Source organism: Ostrinia furnacalis, unplaced genomic scaffold (assembly GCF_004193835.3).
Source record: "Ostrinia furnacalis isolate ACB-3 unplaced genomic scaffold, ASM419383v2 OfSCF1226, whole genome shotgun sequence".
NCBI classification, from domain to species: Eukaryota; Metazoa; Arthropoda; class Insecta; order Lepidoptera; family Crambidae; genus Ostrinia; species Ostrinia furnacalis.
In genome coordinates this window covers 124,028-146,660 of record NW_021131465.1, presented here as the reverse complement: position 1 = coordinate 146,660, position 22,633 = coordinate 124,028, and the positions used below count along the sequence as shown (strand labels likewise).

The following is a 22,633-nucleotide window of genomic DNA, read 5'->3' as shown; positions in this document are numbered from 1 at the left end:
ACCTGGTTTCGCCAAGTTTTCACCACAAAAACATAACCCTTCTTCTGGCGCAGTCGGGTAAAAAGAGGGACGGTTGACTCCCTTCCAACTACAGACTCAACGAGGTTTTTTCCTGAGAATTTCAGGGGAACCAAAACAACGAAGAGGATTATGAATAAATAAGTATACACAATAAAACTCTGTGGATGTGTGTGGAGTTTATTTTCACGTTAAAAAGTATTTTTGGTACTGTTATAAAATAAGACGTTGCTGATACAGAATTTTATAGAATTACACTTTCTAGACTTTTATAACAGTCGACGTATCTGACTTTACATTTTTTGTTTCAAAAAAGCCCTTTTTACAATCTACACAACAGACTGTTTATCTTGTTAACTTACCCCATTATACGTACCCTATTAATACTTGCTTACAGCTTACCCCATTATACCTGCATTGTGTTCGGCTTAGAGGAGACTAGCGAACCTAATGAGTACCAACCAGGATAACCAGGCCTGTTCATCTCCGCAAGTTTACATCGAAAACAAAACAAGCACGATGGCCCACCTACAGGATACTATTCGACAAGCCTCACATACGAGCGAACATTGACTCACGCACGCGTATGATGGAAGAAAATAAAGAAAATGGTGTACTAAATACTGTGCAGTATTTAACTGCCTAAATAATAATAAAAACACAGAATGTACTTTTTTAAGTTGCCTCAAGACACTGAGAGGTAAATAAGTAGTTAATATTATCCATGATAATTCATGCTAAATCATGTATTTCCTCCGCACTTTTCCGCAGTTTGGCACCTCACGTCACATGATTTTACCGAAGTCAGCCCTATAGCTTCGGCGCAGTGCCGATCACCGATCACTGACGTTTGTCAACAAAATGGTGCTTGACTCTTGAGACAGGCTAAATGACACCAAATTGTTAATGACATTGAGCATACATTTTTTAAATACCTTCGCGAAGTAAAACTTCTGTACGTAGTACTTATTATTATTCTGTGGTATAACGCATAACCTATTTTGCTGCCCGTCGTCAGGACCGAGCTACGCTGGGAAACTTACCGCGATAATTACTTTACGGCGCGAAATGTAGGGCGATTAGTGACAGAACTATGTGCGGGGAAATCCATTTAAATGCATATTCAAATGCTGTAAAAGATTTGTGGCGTTTATAGTAAAAACTTACGTAGTACGTATCTACCACAAAAAAAAAATACAGTCAACGCTATCGTTAATTTTAGGGGTATCTATCTCATTTGTTGTTACAACCCGTTCAAGCACCTCACTGGAATGCGACTCTCCCTCCCACTTACACGCACACCTCCCCGCATTCACCCCGTTTGTAGTAGAGCATCGATGTGACGTCACGGTCACCAGGTGCGCAGTTAACTCAACCGGATTGAACATAAGAGATATGACTATAAGTAAGGAATTGATTAAAAATGGCCCTTGCTAACATTGGATAGGAGTTTGGAAAATTAATCTTAAAATCTCCAGTCAGAGTCAGAACTGTGTAGGATCCATAATTGATGGATGAAACGTTCTTACGTTATTGCAATAAGATCGCAAATGCATCTTTATTAATTCCAATTGAACCTCTCGCAAACTTCAAAGCTATGAATCGTAAACTTCGCAACCATTTGCATAACCTATTTTGCGAAGATTCGTCAGGACTGCGCTTAGTTAAGGTGTATTCATAATGCGCAGGTTGTCTGAAATTCAGGTCTATAACTCCTATGTTTGTTTGTGATTGGTTAATCTTAAATATTTAGTCACCCCGCAAAGCACAGACGTTTCGGTTTCCAATTTGTATGAAGAATCGGCTGATACCAAATCGGTTTATGTACGCATTTCACTGATTAACAGCCGGACCCAAATATCGGGTGACTTATGCCCGTATTCACCATCAATCCCTAATTTTTAAGTGACCCCTATGGATCACGTAAGAGGAATTTTTTTGCATAGGGATCACTTAAAAATTAGAGATTAGTTAAAGATAGAGTGATAGACCAATTTGCTTAAGTAGGTATAGCTATTCGTTATTATTATGTCGCATCATTCTCAGAATTCGAGACTGTGGAAGCTCCGGGCATTATCCGTGTCGCATACAAAGTTTCGCACGCTCCGAGCACGTCCCATATCAACGTCCATAAAGTACTTACCTAACTTCGATTCGTTGTTTTATTAGGATAAATACTCGTAGGTGCGACTTCTGTTAAGTGTGGTACAATGTACAGTCGCGGAATGAAAAGGTTCGTCACCTTAGTGTCGGTTTTCGCTTGCAGTAGGTACTGTAAGAGTCAAACCTGCCAACATAACCGTGCAAGAATACACATACATACTACACAGTGCTACTAACATTTAAATAAATATGACGTTTGCTAACGAATAAGGTTTTGCTCGTTTATTTTTCTATCCCATCAGTGCAATGCACAATGTTACAAAATGTAGTTTTTTTTATTTAATAGATAGTGGCAGGTTGAACTAACAAGAAGGTTTTAGTTTATCAATCATAATAATCTTCTTGACATGTTAAATCGTCAAANCGTATAAAACCGTTTCATGGATTTGCGTTTCATTATCGAATAACATTCGCTAAAACTCATTGTCTTTAACAAATAATAAATCAAATTCATGTTTAAATGCAGTTTATGACATCATTTTTAAATTGTCACTATTAATATTTTTTACTGAAAAGTAACCTTTTCATTAGTGTAACCTAAAAGTAACCAATGCAGTTCAAAAGTAACCAAAAAGGTTACAAAAGTAACCTTCTGGCAACACTGGTCAAAAATTGTATGAAGCCGAGCGTGCCACTTTTTAAACGTCATTAGTGTCATTTTAGCGAATTTTAGTGATTGCCGCAACGTAAAAGTAATCGTATCATCGTACTGCATTCGCATAGTCATCGAATGATATCGTGTGACTCTATTCAAAAATTAATTAATTCCGATAAAACTGATATTTTGTTAAATTTATAGCTAGTCTGACTGTGGATTAAAATAATTTTGTAGCGGTAGACGTTATTCTACAATTCTACATTNGAATATTGTGTGCGGATTGGCTTGTCGTACAGGGGTACTACACGGTAAAATAAATCTCGGAGGCGAAAGCAGGATAATTGTCGATAAAATTGACATCACAACATCGCCTTAAATTATCACTAGCCCTATCCAAAACACACTTTGTATACCATCATTTACCAGGGGTAAATGTTAAACGAGGAATCTTCGTAAACGCCTCTTGTTGGTTAGATTTACAGAAATAAATGTATAATGAAGACGGTGATTAGTCAAAACATATAAATTCAATCAATAACATAATAGGATCAATGCTCAATTATTCTTGTCTCTATCGTATCTTTCCAATTTTCCAGTCGGTCTTTTTCGGAACTAATTAAGTTACTTAGCTGATAATCTTGAAAATTTTTGAGTTGTAGGCAATTTCCCACAAAAAATAGCGTATTCATAAATAAATAAATTATGACCTTGCGTTTTCCTTAGAGACAAGAATGTCATATTCCTATGAATTGGACTCTATAAGCGTAGTACGATATGGTTTCCCCAATGCTTTATTATTAACTGAGTCATTTATTATAACAGTACATGTTGTACTCTGGGTTTGAATGGAGAGATGATATCATGAATCACGATGACTGCTTGATGATTGATGATGATTTTCTTTGGAACCCAATGAGGGTTTTCGCGTATGAAAAATCAGCCAGATGGCAATACGTAGACGCGAGGTCCAAATGCTGCATGATTGGTTATTTTTGACATGACATTGACAGATATGTCAAAATCCACCAATCACGCAGCAGTCAGACCCCACATCCACGTCCCGCCATCTAGCGGATCTTTCATTCGCGAAAACCCTCATTGGGTAAAAACAACTAAAAAAGAAATGCAGGGCAATATTCTGTAGAAAGTATGTACCTACACCTGTGTATTATTAATTTCATTTTCATTCCTACATTTTATTGTTTCATGTTATTGTAACTATTCCCAATACCTACTTCATTTTACAGTGTGCACTTGCAAGATCTTACAAAAACACCTAAATATTTTCGTAGTAATGATTCTCAGTGGAATATGAGTAAGAATTGTTTTCTATGCGATTATGAAATGTAATTATTTAATTTAATTTTATTATTTATTTGGAATCCCGTTGATGTCTTTTGTCCCAAAAATTTAAATTTTTATTTTGTTTTAAGTCTTTAATATATTATCATTAAATTATTTACTACCTTCTGGATTCAATAGGACACTCGTGAAAAATATCTTTGTGTATTGATATACGTTGCAGGTTGCAGGATAGGTAGGATGAATCTATACTAATATTATAAAGCTGAAGAGTTTGTTTGTTTGTTTACTTGAACGCGCTAATCTCCGGAACTACTGGTCCGATTTGAAAAATTCTTTCAGTGTTAGATAGCTCATTTATCGAGGAAGGCTATAGGCTAAACAACATCACGCTACGATCAATAGGAGCAAAGAAATAATGAAAAATGTTGCGAAAACGGGTTTTCACGCGTAAGAAGCTAGTTTATTATACAACTAGCTTTCGCCCCCGGCTTCACCCGCGTGAAATTTAGTTTGTCACAGATCGTCATAAATTATAGCCTATATGTTAATCTGGGTTATAAACAATTATACTGTAAAGTTTCAACCAAATCCGTTCAGTAGTTTTTGCGTGAAAGAGGAACAAACATCCAGACATCCCGACATCCAAACATCCAGACATCATGACATCCAAACTTTCGCATTTATAATATTAGTAGGATTAGTAGGATAGGATAAAAACAACAAAAATCATTTCATATTCATTGGGAATTTTATTTTAATCCCACAATAGGGGGAAGACCTTGCCCCTTTTGAAGCGTAAACTTATTAACGATAATAAAAGTAAAACAATTAATAAATCGAATCATTCCATGGGTCGATTCCATGTAAAGGGGGAAGGCCAACATCCTATTGATATTGTACAAGGCAATTTATTATCATGGTTAATAAATGGGTTTATTTAGAGACTAAAGTGAACTAAATCATGAATTTTGAGAGATGAATCAGAGATGTCTGGGATCTTCACTAGATGGCGCTAGCAAGTCTATAAGGTGAAAGCCTTGTGCAAGGAGGGTTTTCGCGAATGAAAGATCCGCTAGATGGCAGGACGTGGATGTGGGGTCTGACTGCTGCGTGATTGGTGGATTTTGACATATCTGTCAATGTCATGTCAAAAATAACCAATCATGCAGCATTTAGACCTCGCGTCTACGTATTGCCTTCTGACGGATTTTTCATTCGCGAAAACCCTTATTGGGCTGAGTGTGTTTTTTAATAAATGTATGAAAATTTTAGTTTTTGAACGTTTCCCGCTAGGGGCGGTGTACAATCCTTCATACATTTAATGTCATTTTTGATGTTAACTCACACTAGGCCCTCTGTACAGCATGGGATAATTTCTTATGTTTTATTAAGAACCTAGCAGTAATTATTAGGCGTACAATACCATAGCAGGTATTATAATTTTCACCTGTCAATTGTACAGGAAAGAGTCACTTTGCATAATTTCTCTACTAAAATGGCAGATTACTAGTCTAGTCTACTCCAGACCTGATAATTTACAAGGAAAGCTTAATCTTTCCTACTTTAATCAAATGCTTTCATTTCCTTATTGTGCTCCTGTAACTAAAATATTAGAATCAGCAAACCAATAACTTGATATTGCGGAATCTCTGTTCCTACAGATATCGATTAGATAAAAACTGCAATTGACTATCTATATATATAAAAGAAAGTCGTGTTAGTTACTTCGCTTATAACTCAAGAACGGCTTAACCGATTTAGCTGAAAATTGTCAGGGAGGTAGTTTAGAGCCAGGAGAAGGACATAGGATACTTTTTATCCCGTTCGAAATTAAAAAAAAGTCTGCTTATTTATTGCCATTAAGGCGGAACAAAGTTCGCCGGGTCAGCTAGTTATTAATAAGAAAGTGTATTGAAAATTTTAACATGTAATTAATCAGTGCCTCACCACACAAAGATTCGCATACGAAACCACTTCCCGTCTGTTAAGAATAAACCCCTACAATCTTGAAGAAATTACCAGTAAAGAAGACACAACAAAAAGCTTTAAAACTACGTATCATACATTGTTAGCAGTCTAAAAGATTTTAACAAACCTTAAACCATCTTACAGCCATAATCTCAATCATTGCTTTACAATTGGATTACTCCACTAGCTCCAGTTGCAAGTGCATTCCAATAGCACTTACATATTTTAAAAAATTAAGGTGGTGCAACTCAGCCTTAGACATGTAGTTTTACTATACAATTAATTAAATTATTAATATGACCCTATGGTAAATTTTTTATATGTACGAGTAAAGTGTACTTACCTAAACAGGATGTAAGAGAAAAATGAGAGTCATTCCTTTCACGGAAAGCCCATATGATTTTTTTATTTTTTCGCTCTTACGTATAACAATTTCCTGTTTACTTATATCATTGATCTTTATATTATAGGTATTATCGTTCCCACAATATAAGGAAATAGCTATATTATGGAAATAAATCAAGTTTAAAAATGTGGAAAATGGATGAAAACTGAAACGATTTTTCGGGAAATATTTTAGCTTAATGTTCTATACGAAACAATGCAACAAAAACTCGATTCAAACTCAAGCACAGACTTTTTACTTCGATTGGTTTGAATATTTAAATTCAACCACAAATACCTACACCCGTAGGTACTCACAAACATTACTATGAGGTCTCACAGTGCGCGTGGACGCACAGGGTGACACATGAACCAATCACAAAGCTCTATTCAACGCTGTGCGTTCGATTTTCTGCTTCACTTAAGCAAGTATCGTTCGTGAATACGGGTGATAATCTTGAATCTATTAATATTTTAATTAATTTTTATTAATATTTGAATTAATATATTGCGATTGCGGTCAAATACCTGCCTTGGCTAGCATAAAAAAAAAACAAGTTTTCTCGATTTCAAAATCAAGTTTTGGGTGTCTTTTACAGGCCAGTATTTATACCTGCCAAGGTGTGACGTGACTGACGCACGTAGTCTCCTGCGCACCTCGTGACAGCTTGGTAGGTGTCTGACCTCAAACGGTACGGCACGGAAAAAGTATGACGTCAACGAAACTACCAAGTCTTTTATGATCGAGCGCGTTGCTCATCGATTGATATTAAATATAAAGTGACGTCTTTTCACACGCCCTTTTTTGCGCCTTGATTCATGGTATCAAATATGAGATTTCCAAATTGATTTTGTTAAATCTTAAAGTACATAAATACCTGATGCGATTTGTCCCTCCGCTCGCCTTTTATGATACCTACCTTCAAGAAGAATGCCAAATACTCCTGGTAAATTGGAGAGGTGCTCCTGCAGCAGGCCTGGCTCACTCCGCGCGGTACATCCGATAATTACCTACAGCGAAGCGCCCCGCCGGCGGGTATTATATCAGTCGAGTGTCACGCGCGAGCCCGTCGGGACGCTGCACAGTGATTCGAGTAGAACAAGCTAGCTGGACAATATTATTTTTTTACTTTAATGGGTTTAATACACGCATTACTTACTTTTTTGTGCAATTTAAGATAAATTAGGCTTGTTATTATAATTATTATAGGTAGGTTTGAAAAAAAAATTTTTTTTTGGTAATAAAATATTTATTTCCTAAAATCAAGAGAAACAGACTAAAAAGGAAAGAAGAAACTAACTTTACAGTATAATAATAATTGGTCTTATGATGTATTAGGTGTTAAAGTATGAAATTCCCGTTTTTTATGGAGAATTTAATGAAAATCCATTTTTCGATATAAACATTTTTGCGACAGCTATTAGACCTTGAAATTTTCAGTTTGTCTAAATTTAAGTTCTAAAGTGATTTTTGTCTTAAAAAATATGAGTTCGTAATGTTCTTAACACCACTAACAGTTTTTATTAATATGTGGCAAATATTGTACACAAAAGCAAAGAAAAAAGATCACGGAGTTTGTGATAACTAACCAAGCATACTCTGGGATAAAAAAAAATGTACAAAATAATAAATATTGGGTGTCCAATATCGTCGTAAACCTTGTGTACCTAGACTTTTTGCAATACTGAAGTCAAGCAGGATGTAAAGGGCTTCTATTTGGAGGGCCAAAGATATGTATTGAGCTTTCTAATCACTAAAATGATCAAAAGCAAAATGATGATGAGTACGGAAAAATTATAAGCAGCTATCTTCGATGGACTGCAAATCCGTGCTCTTATAAAAGACTGTATTTGTAAACCATATAACACAAATTGAATCTGAAGCATGGCTAAGGTGCTTTAGTGGTAAAATATTTTTTGGGGAATGTTAGAACACCAGAATAGATATTCTTGTGTTCAAAACTGGTTGCTAAAATCCTTCAAAAATTACACACCACAATTTGAGTATTAAATTGTATTTTTTACAATAGCCATTTGAACTGAGTCCCACATAATGTGGGTGATTATAGTAAGGGACAAGGAGAACGGTTCCTTCCACCAGGACAGCAGGATAGTGGAAAAAAGATACCAAGGTACTGGCTGTTGGACTTTAATAAGTGATTATCCTGAACAAATCCATAACAGAAAACCTTACAGAAAAAGTTTTTGTAGGTTTTTTTTTTATTTGATAAAAAGCATATTTTTTATAGGGTAAGAGTCCCTATCTATCTAAGTAAAAATATTTTGAATGCATAAAATTAGTATGTTCATGTCGGTTTTCTCAGAGAAATAGCTAATAGTCTTTATTTTTATTTAATTCGACATATCTAATAATTTTCTAGTATTCAGCACCCTACTCTTATACTGAATTGGCTATAAGCTACTATACCGCACAATAACTGTCCCCAATGTTTTTGGGCGTAAATCAATATAAAAATCGAATAATACACTTATTTTTAAATATTAGAGAGCAATATTAGGGAAAATGCCATATAAAACAATTCAGCCTAAGGATTAGATGGGCACAAGTACAAGTAATACCCAAAATCACAACTACAGAAATAGTAAAATAAAGGCCTAACTTTGAAATATTTTTTTAAACAATTTTTTTACGTACTCTTAATCAATATTTTCAAAAATGTCTTATGTCAAATTATATAACAGATACCAGTGATGAAGTATGCTTAATTTGAAAGTTGTAGCTGATAAAATAAAGATTTTAGAGCCAATTATGTAAAAAACCGCGATCCGTCGATTGGTTTTTTGGCTTTTCCCAAAAAACTGAATTTTGGAGTTGTGCCCATTCATTATTAAGGGTGCGATATGTCGTAGTCAAAGATGAATTTAATTTATGAAAACTTCATATTCATTTTCTGCGGAAAGGGGACCTTGTAAGACCCTTAATAAAGGAAGGGACTGCTATAACATAATTAAAATATAACAAGTGTTTAAGTAATTAAAATTTTATTAAAATATTTTTATTTTGTCGTGTAATAATAATAATAATCCCTGCTCCGCTACCAGCGGATTAACTATTTTTAAGAATTTTTTTTATAATGTATATTTAGTTTTTTTATAATTTACATTGTAAAAAAAATATTAAAAATAAGAAGGAAATTGAATAAAGAGATAATAATCCTAGATTACAAACTATCAGTCATTTTAATCATAGTACTTATAACTAAAAAGTTTTGGTTACATTAAATGCGGCTTAAATGTAAAGAGTCATTGGTGGGGTATATCCTTATTTCAATAAATGTTTTCTAAATAAGTTACATTTTTAAATAAATAAACATACTTATCTTCTACAGTCAGGCGGTAAAATTTAAAACTTATTAATATTTAATTATTCTATACTGGGATATATGAAGGAGAATGTACGCAATTGATGTCATTTTTAGGGTTCCGTAGCCAAAATGGCAAAAACGGAACCCTTATAGTTTCGTCATGTCCGTCTGTCCGTCTGTCCGTCTGTCCGTCTGTCCGTCTGTCCGTCTGTCCGTCTGTCCGTCTGTCACAGCCGATTTACTCGGAAACTATAAGTACTACAGTGATGAAATTTGATGGGAATATGTGTTGTATGAACCGCTACAAAATTATGACACTAAATAGTAAAAAAAAGAATTGGGGGTGGGGCCCCCCATACATGTAACTGAGGGATGAAAATTTTTTTTTCGATGTACATACCCGTGTGGGGTATCAATGGAAAGGTCTTTTAAAATGATATAAAGTTTTCTAAAAAACATTTTTCTTAAAGTGAACGGTTTTTGAGATATCAGCTCTCAAAGTCGTAAAAAGTATGTCCCCCCCCCTCTATTTTTATAACTACGGGGTATAAAATTCTAAAAAAAATAGAGGTGATGCATGCTAATTAACTCTTTCAACGATTTTTGGTTTGATCAAAGTATCTCTTATAGTTTTTGAGATAGGTTGATTAAATTGACATAATAAGTTTATTATATTTGCTGCTACGGAACCCTTTTTTGTAATTAAACACAACTTTTCATCATTAGACATCCGTTTCAGTGTTCGAAATAGTGCGCTACATGCGTCTTTGCATGTACGCAAAATGTCGCCAAAAATCTTTAAGGATAACTTCTCGAAGCACAGCATTGTGATACAACTATTGCATCCTTTTCCATTCTCTGACCCAAGAAGTTTGCAAGAGCGAAAGCGGTAGATCCGAAAACTTTCGACATCCCACCTACACGCAGCGTGTATTTTTCCTTGCGTAGTGGAACTCATCTGCCGGGCCTTTCAAGCCAAAAGTAGGCATTTATCAGGTAAGCAGGTCCCATCCTTTATGCAGACTTTATGTGCATTTAACATCAGACATTGATCATCAAAATAGGCTCGAAGGCGTACCTATTCAAGAACTCTCCGTCACTTGCAATATAATTGACTTGTTCTAAAGTAATCAGCATGTTTCCAAATCTAAATTCTGCTCTTAAAACTGCAAGAGCAGCACGCTGGGAAACTGACAGCCTCATACTGAAGCCTTTCCTTTTCGTCAGCTACCAGAGGGTCGTATAAATACATCTTGATGGTTCCGATAGTAGGGGTGCATGAAGCAGCGTACCCCAATCCAGCTAGTCCCTTGAAACACTCTGAGCCTTGGTTTCTGTGGAAGAGAACGATAAATTAACTACAGAGAAGAACATAATATCTTATTAGGTCTACAAGGTATTTCAGTAAAATTGAAACTAAGATTAAAAGGCTGAAAAGCACCTTACTTTAACCGTAACTAAAATAATAACTGGTGTTTTTTGGATGGATTTTGACAGAGTTAAAACGTAGAATCTAAAAACTGAAGTTATCAAAATATCTTCTTTATGTTTACGTTCATAACTAGAGTCAAAAATAAGAACCTTTAAAACTTCAAAGACTAACATAAATTAACTTTTTCTTTCTTTATTTTTTAGCCAATTTAATTCGTAATAATTAACATCATCTGGGTTATTTTGTTTTTTAACTTAATTACACTAAATATCTAATGCGTAAGGCGTATTTTCCTGCGAAAATAATACAGTGACACTTACAGGCATTCTGTTTGCTTGATCCTCTGCTCAAATATGTTGGTTTGAAGCACAAACTTCATCGTGGCGTTGGTCCTGATTATGAACGGCCGAATTACCTGTAAACAATCATTAAAATATTAAGTTATAGTTTTGTATTAAACGACGGCGACGAAGAAAAAATAAAATACGAATAAGTATTACTTTTTTAACCATTGTAGTCAAAAATATTTGCATGATTTGTAATTTAATAAATGAACTGCAAATTAATCCATCAACTCCTATTGTAAAAACTAATTAACATCTTTCTTCTGAATAAATGTTTGTGTTCTTTCAATATAAAAAATAAATGTCGAAAATAGCTTGCTCTACCTTCGGGACAACATATGGGCTGGTACTGAGAAAAAGTGGCGGAAGAAACTCAGTCACCTTTAATCATAGGTTAATAATGAAAGTTGTTAAATTGTAGTTACCTTAACTCTGGTATCACAATTGAACTCGTCGTGGTAAGTCCGTTCCTTGAGCTCATCGTCGTAGCGTTGCGGCTTCAACAGCTCTTTTTCTTGCTACAAACACAATTTAGGAGTCAGTTAGCTTTTATTTAATTAATTATTACCATCGTATCGTTTAGAAGCGAATCAAAAGTTTTTAGAATTTAGTAAGTTTTCACTGTGAGTATTTTGATATAGGTAATAGAGCTGAAAACTGATGTACTGTTAAATTAAGAAATTCTAATGTGAAATAGAATCATCATAAAACTTACCATATCTCTGATTACTTCATCGAAATGGGCCTGAGGGAAATTGTTGGGTTTTATTTCACAGTATTGCTTGTCCTCACAACCTGCGGGCATCTTTATAACTGTACCTAAAAAAATACACAAAAATTAATTTATTTCAGTACCAAAGTTTGTTATTTAACTAAAAACAAATGTTGACTCATTCTTTTAAGTGTATTTACACCTATGTCAGAAGGAGCTCTTCCGTAACTACAGAATCATTGCTACTAACAATTGATAAAGTTAATATGGCACCCGAGAACGTAGAAATGAAGTTTAAAAATCCAGTTGAAAAAAAAATTAACTAATAGGAACCTAATAAAAAGAAAGCAAATTATTAAAATATGCAAAGTAAACAAAATAATTATATAAACAAAAACAACTTACCACAATAACTTAACTGCACGAAACACACCAAAAGAAAGTTTACCTGAAAAATGAAAATAAATTTAATTAAAAGTATTTGTAGAATTAATAACTCATTAGAAAAGACCAAAATTAGATCAAATCGTCTTATTTATAGTGAACCAATAATTACCGCAAAAACAAATGTGATCGACGCCATTTTCCGTAATGTTATTGTAAACAACAATTATTATAATTTATTAATTAATTAACAATCCAGACGTCGCGTCGGAATTGGTTCCGTGGCTTTAATGGTGTAGAGAGTGGAAGTTCAGTGCTTTTATATAATAATTCATTTTCCTGTTCATTATTGTGCTTCTTATCAACACTTTTGAGGCTGTTTCTGTAATTCCAAGCGTTTAAACAGAACTGTGTGTGACAATTTGTATGTTCATTAATTTTTATTATGTAATAAAAAATATTGTTAAAAATTCCAGACCTTAGGCCGATGGACTTATTCAAAAAAATGTTTTTTCTGTAATATTTTTTGTTAACTATGTTTTCGTACAATGTTTTGTTTATTTGTTTTTCTGAAAAAATATGTCTTGCACAGATACTGGCCAGTTAATTTGTTACAACGAAAGTTTAAGCGCGCACGCAGTGTTACGATTTCAAAAAATGCTCGATAAATTTAGAGAAAATAAAGAATTTAAAACTTGATTTAAAAATCCCGTTCCTACATCCCGAAGAGGGATATACAAAGTTAGGGGCATGACTAGTTTTTCAGCTATGTGACTGTGGCCCTATTTGTTATCTTATTAGAATTCCCCAGAGTACACTGATAACCTCTTGTACGTTCTCAGAATTTATATGGCTCATATAGAGAATAAAATTGCAAGACTTACATCCGTAAATAAGTACATTCGCTTTTTATCTCAACTAGGACGTGATTTTAAAATTAAAAATCCAAAAATCCTTTAAAATAGATTTAAATGTGTGATTTCGTAGCAGGTTGATACCACTAGATTGAGTTAACAGCACACCTAGCGGCCGTGACGTCACATCAACGCTCTGATACGGACGGGGTGAATGTGGGGAGGTTTGCGAGTAAGTGGGAGGGAGAGTCGCATTCCAGCGTGGTGCGCAGTTAGCTCGATCAGATTGTATTGTAATCCTAATAAGGACATAAATTGTGTACCTAATATGACAATGTGGTTATAAGATATACGAGTATGTGTGTTATAAGATACACCATACAAGAATGCGTGGTAAATTCAGTGAACTGCTCCTGAATCAAATGTAGCTACTACTGCTTTTTCTATTTATTTAGGTATATTAACCGGCAGACAGTAGTGACTGAGTTTGTTGCGGCGCTTCTTCTCAGCACTAGCCAAATGTTGGTCTCGAAGCGCTGGTAGGGTAAAAAGATTATGAGACATGTAGAGGCTCCTTAAGAGCAAAATATTTGACGATTTGTAAGAACTATTTAATAGTCTATACCAGGGGTGTCCAAACTAGATGGGACCTAGGGCCAATAAAAATGATTAAATACATTGGTGGGCCGCAAAATATTTATAAAAATAAAATACTGGTACTAATAATATCGTTATTTATTATCTACTTTTTCATTAATTTGTCTTTTACAATAATTCTGTCAACATCAACCTCAATATTAGTAGTAGGCGCAGTGCATGTTTAAGTGAAGTATCTGTCAATGAAGACCTGTATTTCGATTTAATAAGCTTCATTGTTGAATATGCATTCTCACAAAGGTAGGTACTGCCCATCATCGAGCCCATTTTTTGCCCGAAATTCGTCAGTTTCGGGAAACGTTCAGCGAGGAGCTTAAAAAAATCAAGTGCTGTTTCAGTTCTGCCCTTGTAAAAGGGGTCTGATTGCAGATCACACAGTTGCAGTTGATAATCAATCTTCACACTCTCAACTGCGATCGTTAATGGATGAGTGAAGAGTGCTATATCACTCACAATTTTTTTTAAATCTGCAAAACGCCGTTCAAATTCGATGATTATTTCGTCCATGTATTTGAGGTGCTCCAAAAAATTACAGAAGATAAAAAAGATTATATTACGTGCCGCAATAATCCAAACCGCGGGCCGCACGTGGCCCGCGGGCCATGGTCTGGACAGCCGTGGTCTATACAAATAAATAAATTTTGAATTTGACTTTGACTTTTGTCAATAACCGGTATTTACCGTAATTGTTCTAATTCTGTGGTTTTCTCGATTGACTGACGGGGAAAGCTGTAAAACGTTAATAAATTTACTCTTTACATGACAATAACGCTAAAAATAAGTAATTTATCTTTGAGCTTTATACAGGCAACTAGCGGCCGCCCGCGACTTCTTAAGCGTGGATCCCGTTTTACCCCCTTAGGGGTGGAGTATCGTAAAATCCTTTCTTAGCGGATGCCTACGTCATAACATCTACCTACATGCCAAATTTCATCCCGATCTGTCCAGTGGTTTGGGCTGTGTGTTGATAGATCACTATGTCAGTCAGTCAGTCACCTTTGAGTTATATATAATAATAATAATAAATACACTTTATTGCACACCAAAGATAAGAACAGAAAGAAAAGGAACACACAAGGTACAACTAGGCGGTCTTATCGCTATGAAGTTATATGTCAACGTGAAATTGTGAACTCTGTCAGTTTATAATATAACGCGTTAGATTGTAAACTAACAGTGGGTTAGGTTAGGTTAGATTGTAATTTAACTACGTCAAATTATAATCTGACGGAATTCACAATTTTACGGTGACATCTACATTTAAATAGTTTTTAGTGTATTTGTATTTGTTTCAAAATCGAACCTATTAATAAACACTTAAGATGCCAGATGCCACAGTGCTTACGTTAACATTCCGTCGTCTGTACGTTTTACTTGCTGTAACAATATCTAATATGTCGTCACCCAGGGGAGTACGTTGACATTACGTAATGGGACTCTATACGTTACAGCGTCAGAAACTCAATATCTGAAGTATTACGTCGACGATGACGTAATTTACGTCAGTTTTACGCGAAGGCGTAGTTACGCAGTGGATCTCTACTTACACCCTAGATGAGGTTGGGTCAATAGAATATACAGGGTGGAATTTTGTGCTGTCATCTGGAGGGAAAGTACTCTTAATACTGTAGATAGAAAAAGTTACTCAAAGAAAACATTCCTTTATTCTTGAAAAGAAAAAGAACTGCATTCAAAGATTTCCGAAAATGTTTCGAAAATTTACCACCATACTATACAATTTTCTGTACCTAAATTAATTACAATTATTTAAGATTTAATATTTCTTAGAGAGGTTTTATCTTTATACTTAACCCTAACGATTGATTCAATAAAAATACAGGCTGTAATTTTTAACAGATTTGAGCTGGTTCGATTCTCGGGTCTGACAAGCGGGTCTGGCAAGCTTTGAGTAAAATTTTCTATCTACAGTATTAAGAGTACCTTCCCTCCAGGTGGCATTACAAAATTCCACCCTGTATATAGCCACCCGTCTTATTTTAAAACTATGCTACTACTAAGCAAAGCTCTACTAAATATAAAATTTATTAATAAATATCGACGATCGTGGACCGACGATCTGGTAAAGGTCGCGGGATGAGCCTGGATGCGGGCAGCGCAGGACCGTTCATTGTGCAAATCCTTGGGGGAGGCCTTTGTCCAGCAGCGTCATTTGGCTGAAACGAACGAACGAACGAAATTAATATCTTTGGACCCTTTATATTGCGTTGCGCCATCTAGTCCCAAACTAGGCAAAGCTGTACTGTGGGGTACCAGAAAACGAATACTGTTATTTACTTCCGTACAAGAAAGTTGAATGTTAACTTTTACATAAAATCATAATATTTAATTGAAATTCTAGTTGGATTATCGCAATGAAGTCATCAATCAAACTTGTTATAGCGCTAAAATATCAACCTACGTAACATTAAAGTGCAAAATAGCATTATTTAAGTTATTATATTCTGGTACGGTCTCAGGCCATCCCCTTTTTACGCAGTATGTGGAACTCGAATGTTAGTCATGGGATTTGGGATAACACTTAGGTCAAATGTGAGAAATGCTTATGTCATTCGAAAGCTTAAAATTACTTTAAAGATGAGACACTCTAAGGTCATAAACACTGTGACATTTAATGCAGTTTTAATAGAGTTTACGAGTATTTTGTAACAAAAATTAAGTCTTTTAGTGTGTTGTAGTTTCTTTACTTTTAGCTTGGTCCACGGGCCAAATCGCTAGTTCGAATTTTTAAATAGTTTTTTTTGCCAGTGACTGAAGGGTTTCGCCTTCAATGTTTAATTAATAAATTAAACATCAAAACAACAAAAATCTACTCTAGAATCTGGAACTTTGACTGGGGGCCCAGTCACTGGAAGAAAAACTATTTGAAGTGACTTGACCCGTGGACCAAGCTAAAAGTGAACCAAGTCACTTGGAAGACTCAAAGATACCTGCCTATGTTATGTTATGCATAAAAAAAAGAATTATGTAGGATTGTAGGCTGATGTGCTGTAGTGCTGTAAACAATATCATAATAATATGAGCTGTCTCTATAGGGACTAGGTACTTAAAGAATATGCAAACTCTATGTATATGTGACAGGTTTCTTTTGTGTGACACCAACAAAAGACCAATATTTGATTTGCGGTCGCTGAGTTCATCAGTGTGCTTACCATGGGTTTACGTTAGGTGTGCTCGCTAGCGACTGCGTAAAAAAATGACATTAATTGTATGACATATTGTGCAGCGCCCCTAGCGGCTACTTTCAAGAAACAAAATCTTCATAGAGATTTTTGACGTATTCGCTAGCGAGCACACATAACGTAAACTCATGGTAGGTACACAGGTCTTTTGAATACGCGGAAGAATGTTTCATGCACCTGTACCTGTAAAATTAATATCTATTTCGTTTTACCTTTACAACATGAAAATTTTCCTCACAACCACCCAAACTCACACCAAAAGGGACCTTTTCCTTTACCTCAATCAAAAGTGTCTTTCACAATAACCAAAATTCATTCGTCACTAAGTTATTCTAGATCTTGGACATCCCATACTATTATTTATTTATTTATTGTTGACATAAAGGTGAGTATAAACTAGAGCATTTCTATGTAATGTGACGTTTTTACGAATGGTACAAAACAGGTAAAAGCTCAGTTGCCAAAACATTTGATGTAAAGTAACGTTTCTGAAAATGCTCAGAGCGCTCACAGCGAGTGTGGGTTTACTCGTAACACTTCATTGTTCCTTGCATTCTATCTTTGTTGAAATGTATATCACCTACGCTCGTGCAAAGGCTCGACAAAATGTTACAACAATACGCTCGTTGATTTGTACAATTAGGTTGTAACAAAAAAACATACGGGTCGAATTGAGAACCTCCTCCTTTTTTTGAAGTCGGTTGAAAAAGGTGAGCATGCTCGACTTTTGGTTCGTGAAAGGGTGATTTTTTTATCCACAACGAGGAAGCTCTTGGCCTGTATCTCACCTGATGGTAAGTGATGATCAGGCCGAAGGTGGAAGCGAGCTTCACCCGGAATCCTCAACCACGGAGGAACTGGCTATCTTACCTCTAACTGCCGGAACAAAACAATGCTTTTAACATTGTTGTTATGGCGACAGACTTAGGTAAGATGGTGGTAGCTAGCCAGGCGGACTTGGAACAAGCCCTACCACCAACCAAACCGAACAGAAAAATCTGCCCCCACTGGGAATCGAACCCGGGACCTCTGCGTCTGAAGCAGGTGGTCTTACCACTAGACCACAGAGGCGGTTAATAGAGGTGATACACTAGAACATCCATAGAGCGGTTCTTTGTTCTGTTACAAGTAAATGCTCTAGTCTATGCTTACCTTAAAACTACGCATCGTACCGTTACACATTGGTACAAGGTAAGATAACATTGCTCGGGGTAGTACGTGGATAAAAATGTGTAATCGTTGATTTTTTATCCTCTCTTTAAACGGATTTTGTAGCATGCAAAATCCGAAAAATGTTGCGTGTGGCGTAGCAATAGAAGTTAGCCATAGACTTAATACATAAATAAATATCCTTGGACATTTACACTGCGTCTCTAGTCCCAAACTAAACAAAGCTTGTACTATGGGTACTAGACAACGGATATAAACATAGGTAAATATTTTTTTTTGTAAATACACACATATAGATAGAAAATACCCAAACAAATATGTTCTTGGCATGAACATTATACATTATTATGCATGAAGTTCATGCACACAAAAATGTATGTACTGTGCGGGAATCGAACCCGCGACCTCGACATAGTAGAGCAATTTGAACCACTACACCAAACGGCCGACCAATAAGAATGCTTCTTCCATTTTCCCCATGGATGAAAATGGTGGATTGTCTGAAAAGAATGTGCTCTATCTTCTAAAATTCCTACATACTTACGTATTTCAAAACCTGAGCTAAATTTCCTAATATAGGCTTATTGCTGTAATAAAATCTGTAATAGCGTCATCAAAAACCGCAAGGGGCTTAGTAGCTTAGTATAATTATTAATATTGCAATATGCACTTACTATGTCGATAAAAAGTTGTAAATCCCAGTATAAAAGACGCCAGTGGTCATAGAAGAGTTTTGCAGACTCATGGGCTCATCTTTTGGAAAAGCCCACTGGGTCAAAGTTTAACATTCGTTGGGATCAAAAGTCTACAATTATAATGAGGTATTTTTTGATTACCAAGAATGACTAGTAATAAGTCAATATTGATATTATAAAGACATGTTAATTTGGGCTACATGATGATGTCATTAATGCATTTTTTATTTATTTCGCTGATAAGAATAATATTGGCAAATACGGTAAAAATAAGACACGAGGTAGAATTTAATTACCTTCATGCACTCTACCGAAATTCATAGATATAAATTACTAGCTTTCCGCCCGCGGCTTCACCCGCGTGGAATTTTGTCTGTCACAGAAAAACTATATCGCGCGCGTCCCGTCCCTGTTTCAAAACCGGAATAAAAACTATCCTACGTCCTTTTCCGGGATTCAAAATGCCAAATTTCATTAAAATTGGTTCAGTAGTTTAGGCGTGAAAGCAAGACAGACAGACAGACAGACAGAGTTGCTTTCGCATTTGTAATTAGTATAGATAGTATAGGCTAGGTATAATAAATTATTCGCTTCAAAAACAATACAAAATTAAAACATGAAAGATGAGAATGAAAGGTCTAACATTTTGAAAATCGTCAAACTTCAATTTGTGGTCTGCATTCAGTTTTGCTATTTTCATCGTGGTTGCTTTCTAATAGTCAATGGATGCTATGTTTAGCTTAAAGTTTCGTAACCATAAGCTGGCTTTATCTATTTCTTCAGGTGAATAGAGATTTCGAATAATACTCGAGTTGAAGTCATTGCTATTGTAATATTATAGCAATGACAGCAGAATAATCTTTAGCGTTGCACGGGTATTATAATACCTAAGCACAATAGCAATATTTTTACATAATGATCATGGGGCTCTTGAACTTCAACTCTCCCATAGGTGGTACTTATTTTTTTATACCTCATAAATAAGATGAATAACTACTATATTAATTCAATTAATTGTTATATGATAACAATGACTTGTTTTAAATTGTTTTAAAGTTTGGGACTAGAAGGCGCAGTGTAAAATATCCAAGGTTATTTATTTATTTTAAACTTTCAAGTAACATAGGAAAATTAATCAGAGTAAATTAATATTTGGTTAAAATCATTTTGGGAATTTTGTGGTGGCGCAATTTATCTAGAAAATTTATTATTGTATTCAAAGGTTAATTGTGGAACCAAAATATAATTTGGAAAAACCATAGTGATTCCAATTCTATGCACAAACAATTTTCAAAATAACAAGCATTAGATTTTTTTATCTCAGTTTAATTAGAATTCGAATTAGTTATTAGCTATACAGGGTGGAAACGATAAGTGATCTCACTCGATAATTTCTAAACCATACAAGATATCGAAAAACTGGTTACTGACCCTGAAAGTGCTTTACGAACTCTTTCAAACCAATAACAGGTTACAGAATAAACTGGAAGTATCTGAAAATTCAATGTTTCCAGCTTCCATACTAAATGTATGCCAACCACACAATATTGAGTGTAATTTTTTAAAATTAAATAATGAACCTAAAAAAAAACTCGTAAATTGCATTTTTATTTAAAATTATTCAAGGAAAAAATTAGTTTTAGGCTTTACTTGCTATAAAGTGTTGTATCAAGTATCAAGAGATGAGTGCCATGACTGTGGTAGTACTAAATGTATGGGGGATGGAAACATTGGATTTTTGGATAGATCCAGTTTATTCTGTAACTTAATATTGATACCGTTGGATAGAGCTCGTGAAGCACTTTTAGGATCAGTAATCAATTTTACGATACCTTCTGTAGTTTTTAATATTATGAGGCTGTACCAAATGTATGGAAGCCGGAAACATTGAATTTTCGGATAGATCCAGTTTATTCTGTAACCTGTTATTGGTGCCGTTTGAAAGCGCTCGTAAAGCACTTTCAGGATCAGGCACCAGTTTTTCGATATCTTGTATGGTTTAGAAATAATCGAGTGAGATCACTTATCGTTTCCACCCTGTATTGTACGTAATATTGAAATTGGACACTTGAACACTACTTATGCCAACAGATTCATATATATGTTTTATGTAATTACTCTATTATGAATTAGTAGTAGTTTTAGTTACTAACGAAATAAACTGCCTTACACCATACATCATCATAAATTTTGAAACGTATGTCACACTATGTCAACTACTATTACATTGTGTTATTAATTAGGAAACATCTAGTAAAATTATTAACATACTTTAATTATGGGGTACTAAGAGAATTGCGTGTAAATGTGGCAAATAGTTTATGTCATTAAAACACAAACAAAGGTGGACTAAAAGTGGTCCCTGCAAGACACTTTTGTAACCGCTTTCACGCGATGATATTCTGGACCTTAAGTGAAGAGGTAAAAGGTGCTAATTTGGTAGTTTGTTTGTTTAAATTTTTTCCGCGTACATGCACTGTTTCCGTACAAAATTGACAACATTAAGCCGATTGCATGGTGTGGACTGAACTGGCGTCATTCACATCTAATAAACGTCATAAATGTATGTAATATAATACACCTTGTACAATTCTACACCGCAATGCGAATGCCTTGCAGGGCGTAAGGAATTTATTACGTTATGTACCGGTAGAAAGCTGGTATATGATTGACAAGCTATAACTTGTAAATATTATAATAACTAGACACCAATTTGATATTCAATTAATTGCAGCAAGATTTTATCTAATCGCTTGTGAAAATGGAAATTAATGAAAACTGACACTTCTGTAACACCCCATTATGCCTGTTTTGGATCACCTGATTTTCAGGAAGGAAGAAAGTGACCCAAGTTTTGAAAAAAATTCAGGACCACCAACATTGCATTATTAAAACACAAGTTATGGTATGGTAAAGCCTTAAATAAAAGAAGTCGTCAATACTGCTCATTAGTAGATACACACTATCAATGCACTCTATTGAATTTAACAAGTAAATTCACATTATGGTAATTCTGTCCTATTATTTTAAACCATTGCAGTTGGATACATTTTTGAATCTAAGAAGACTTAGGTCACCTTCGTCTTCGAAGCATAAGTTCGAAATTGTACCTAGATGTTTCTTTAAACGTTTCTAATTGTCATAAATACGGCCAGTCGGCCATTTATAAAAATAGACTATTATAATATCTACTTACTAATCAAATCAACACATGTACCTACAATAAATAGAATAGATCAATAGACGCATTGAACCCTGAACGAAGTAATATCACCTCAATTACCGTCTGAATGGAGAAACGAAGATTATTTTTCTAACGTCATTTTAACGACGTTATTATTTGAATACAATAAACCTTTCGTTGTTTTCTTTTTTGCAAATCAGGAAAGTTAAGAAATGTCTATGCACTATACTCGTAGCAGC

General features: G+C 34.9%; 2 protein-coding genes across 2 annotated transcripts in view; one reads left to right on the top strand and one right to left on the bottom strand.

The window, feature by feature from the left end:
* LOC114351952 (uncharacterized) overlaps positions 1-22,633 on the top strand; it is a 62,288-nt gene that overhangs the window by 15,876 nt on the left and 23,779 nt on the right. The gene's annotated exons all lie outside the window — the stretch shown is intronic.
* Positions 10,421-12,937, bottom strand: LOC114351944 (uncharacterized). Its single transcript, XM_028303300.1, has 6 exons — positions 12,807-12,937; positions 12,656-12,698; positions 12,254-12,357; positions 11,964-12,056; positions 11,515-11,609; positions 10,421-11,096 (listed from the first exon to the last, which is right to left on the bottom strand). Exons 1-6 carry the CDS (start codon positions 12,831-12,833, stop codon positions 10,910-10,912), a joined length of 549 nt encoding a protein of 182 aa, XP_028159101.1. The 5' UTR covers positions 12,834-12,937; the 3' UTR covers positions 10,421-10,909.

What these genes read in the sequence shown, in the direction of transcription:
- LOC114351944 (XM_028303300.1), bottom strand. Translation starts at nt 12,833, where the DNA reads ATGGCGTCGATCACATTTGTTTTTGCG. An exon ending in CGATCACATTTGTTTTTGCG is followed by an intron (nt 12,699 to 12,806) that starts GTAATTATTGGT and finishes TTCATTTTTCAG; the next exon opens with GTAAACTTTCTTTTGGTGTG. An exon ending in CGTGCAGTTAAGTTATTGTG is followed by an intron (nt 12,358 to 12,655) that starts GTAAGTTGTTTT and finishes GTATTTTTTTAG; the next exon opens with GTACAGTTATAAAGATGCCC.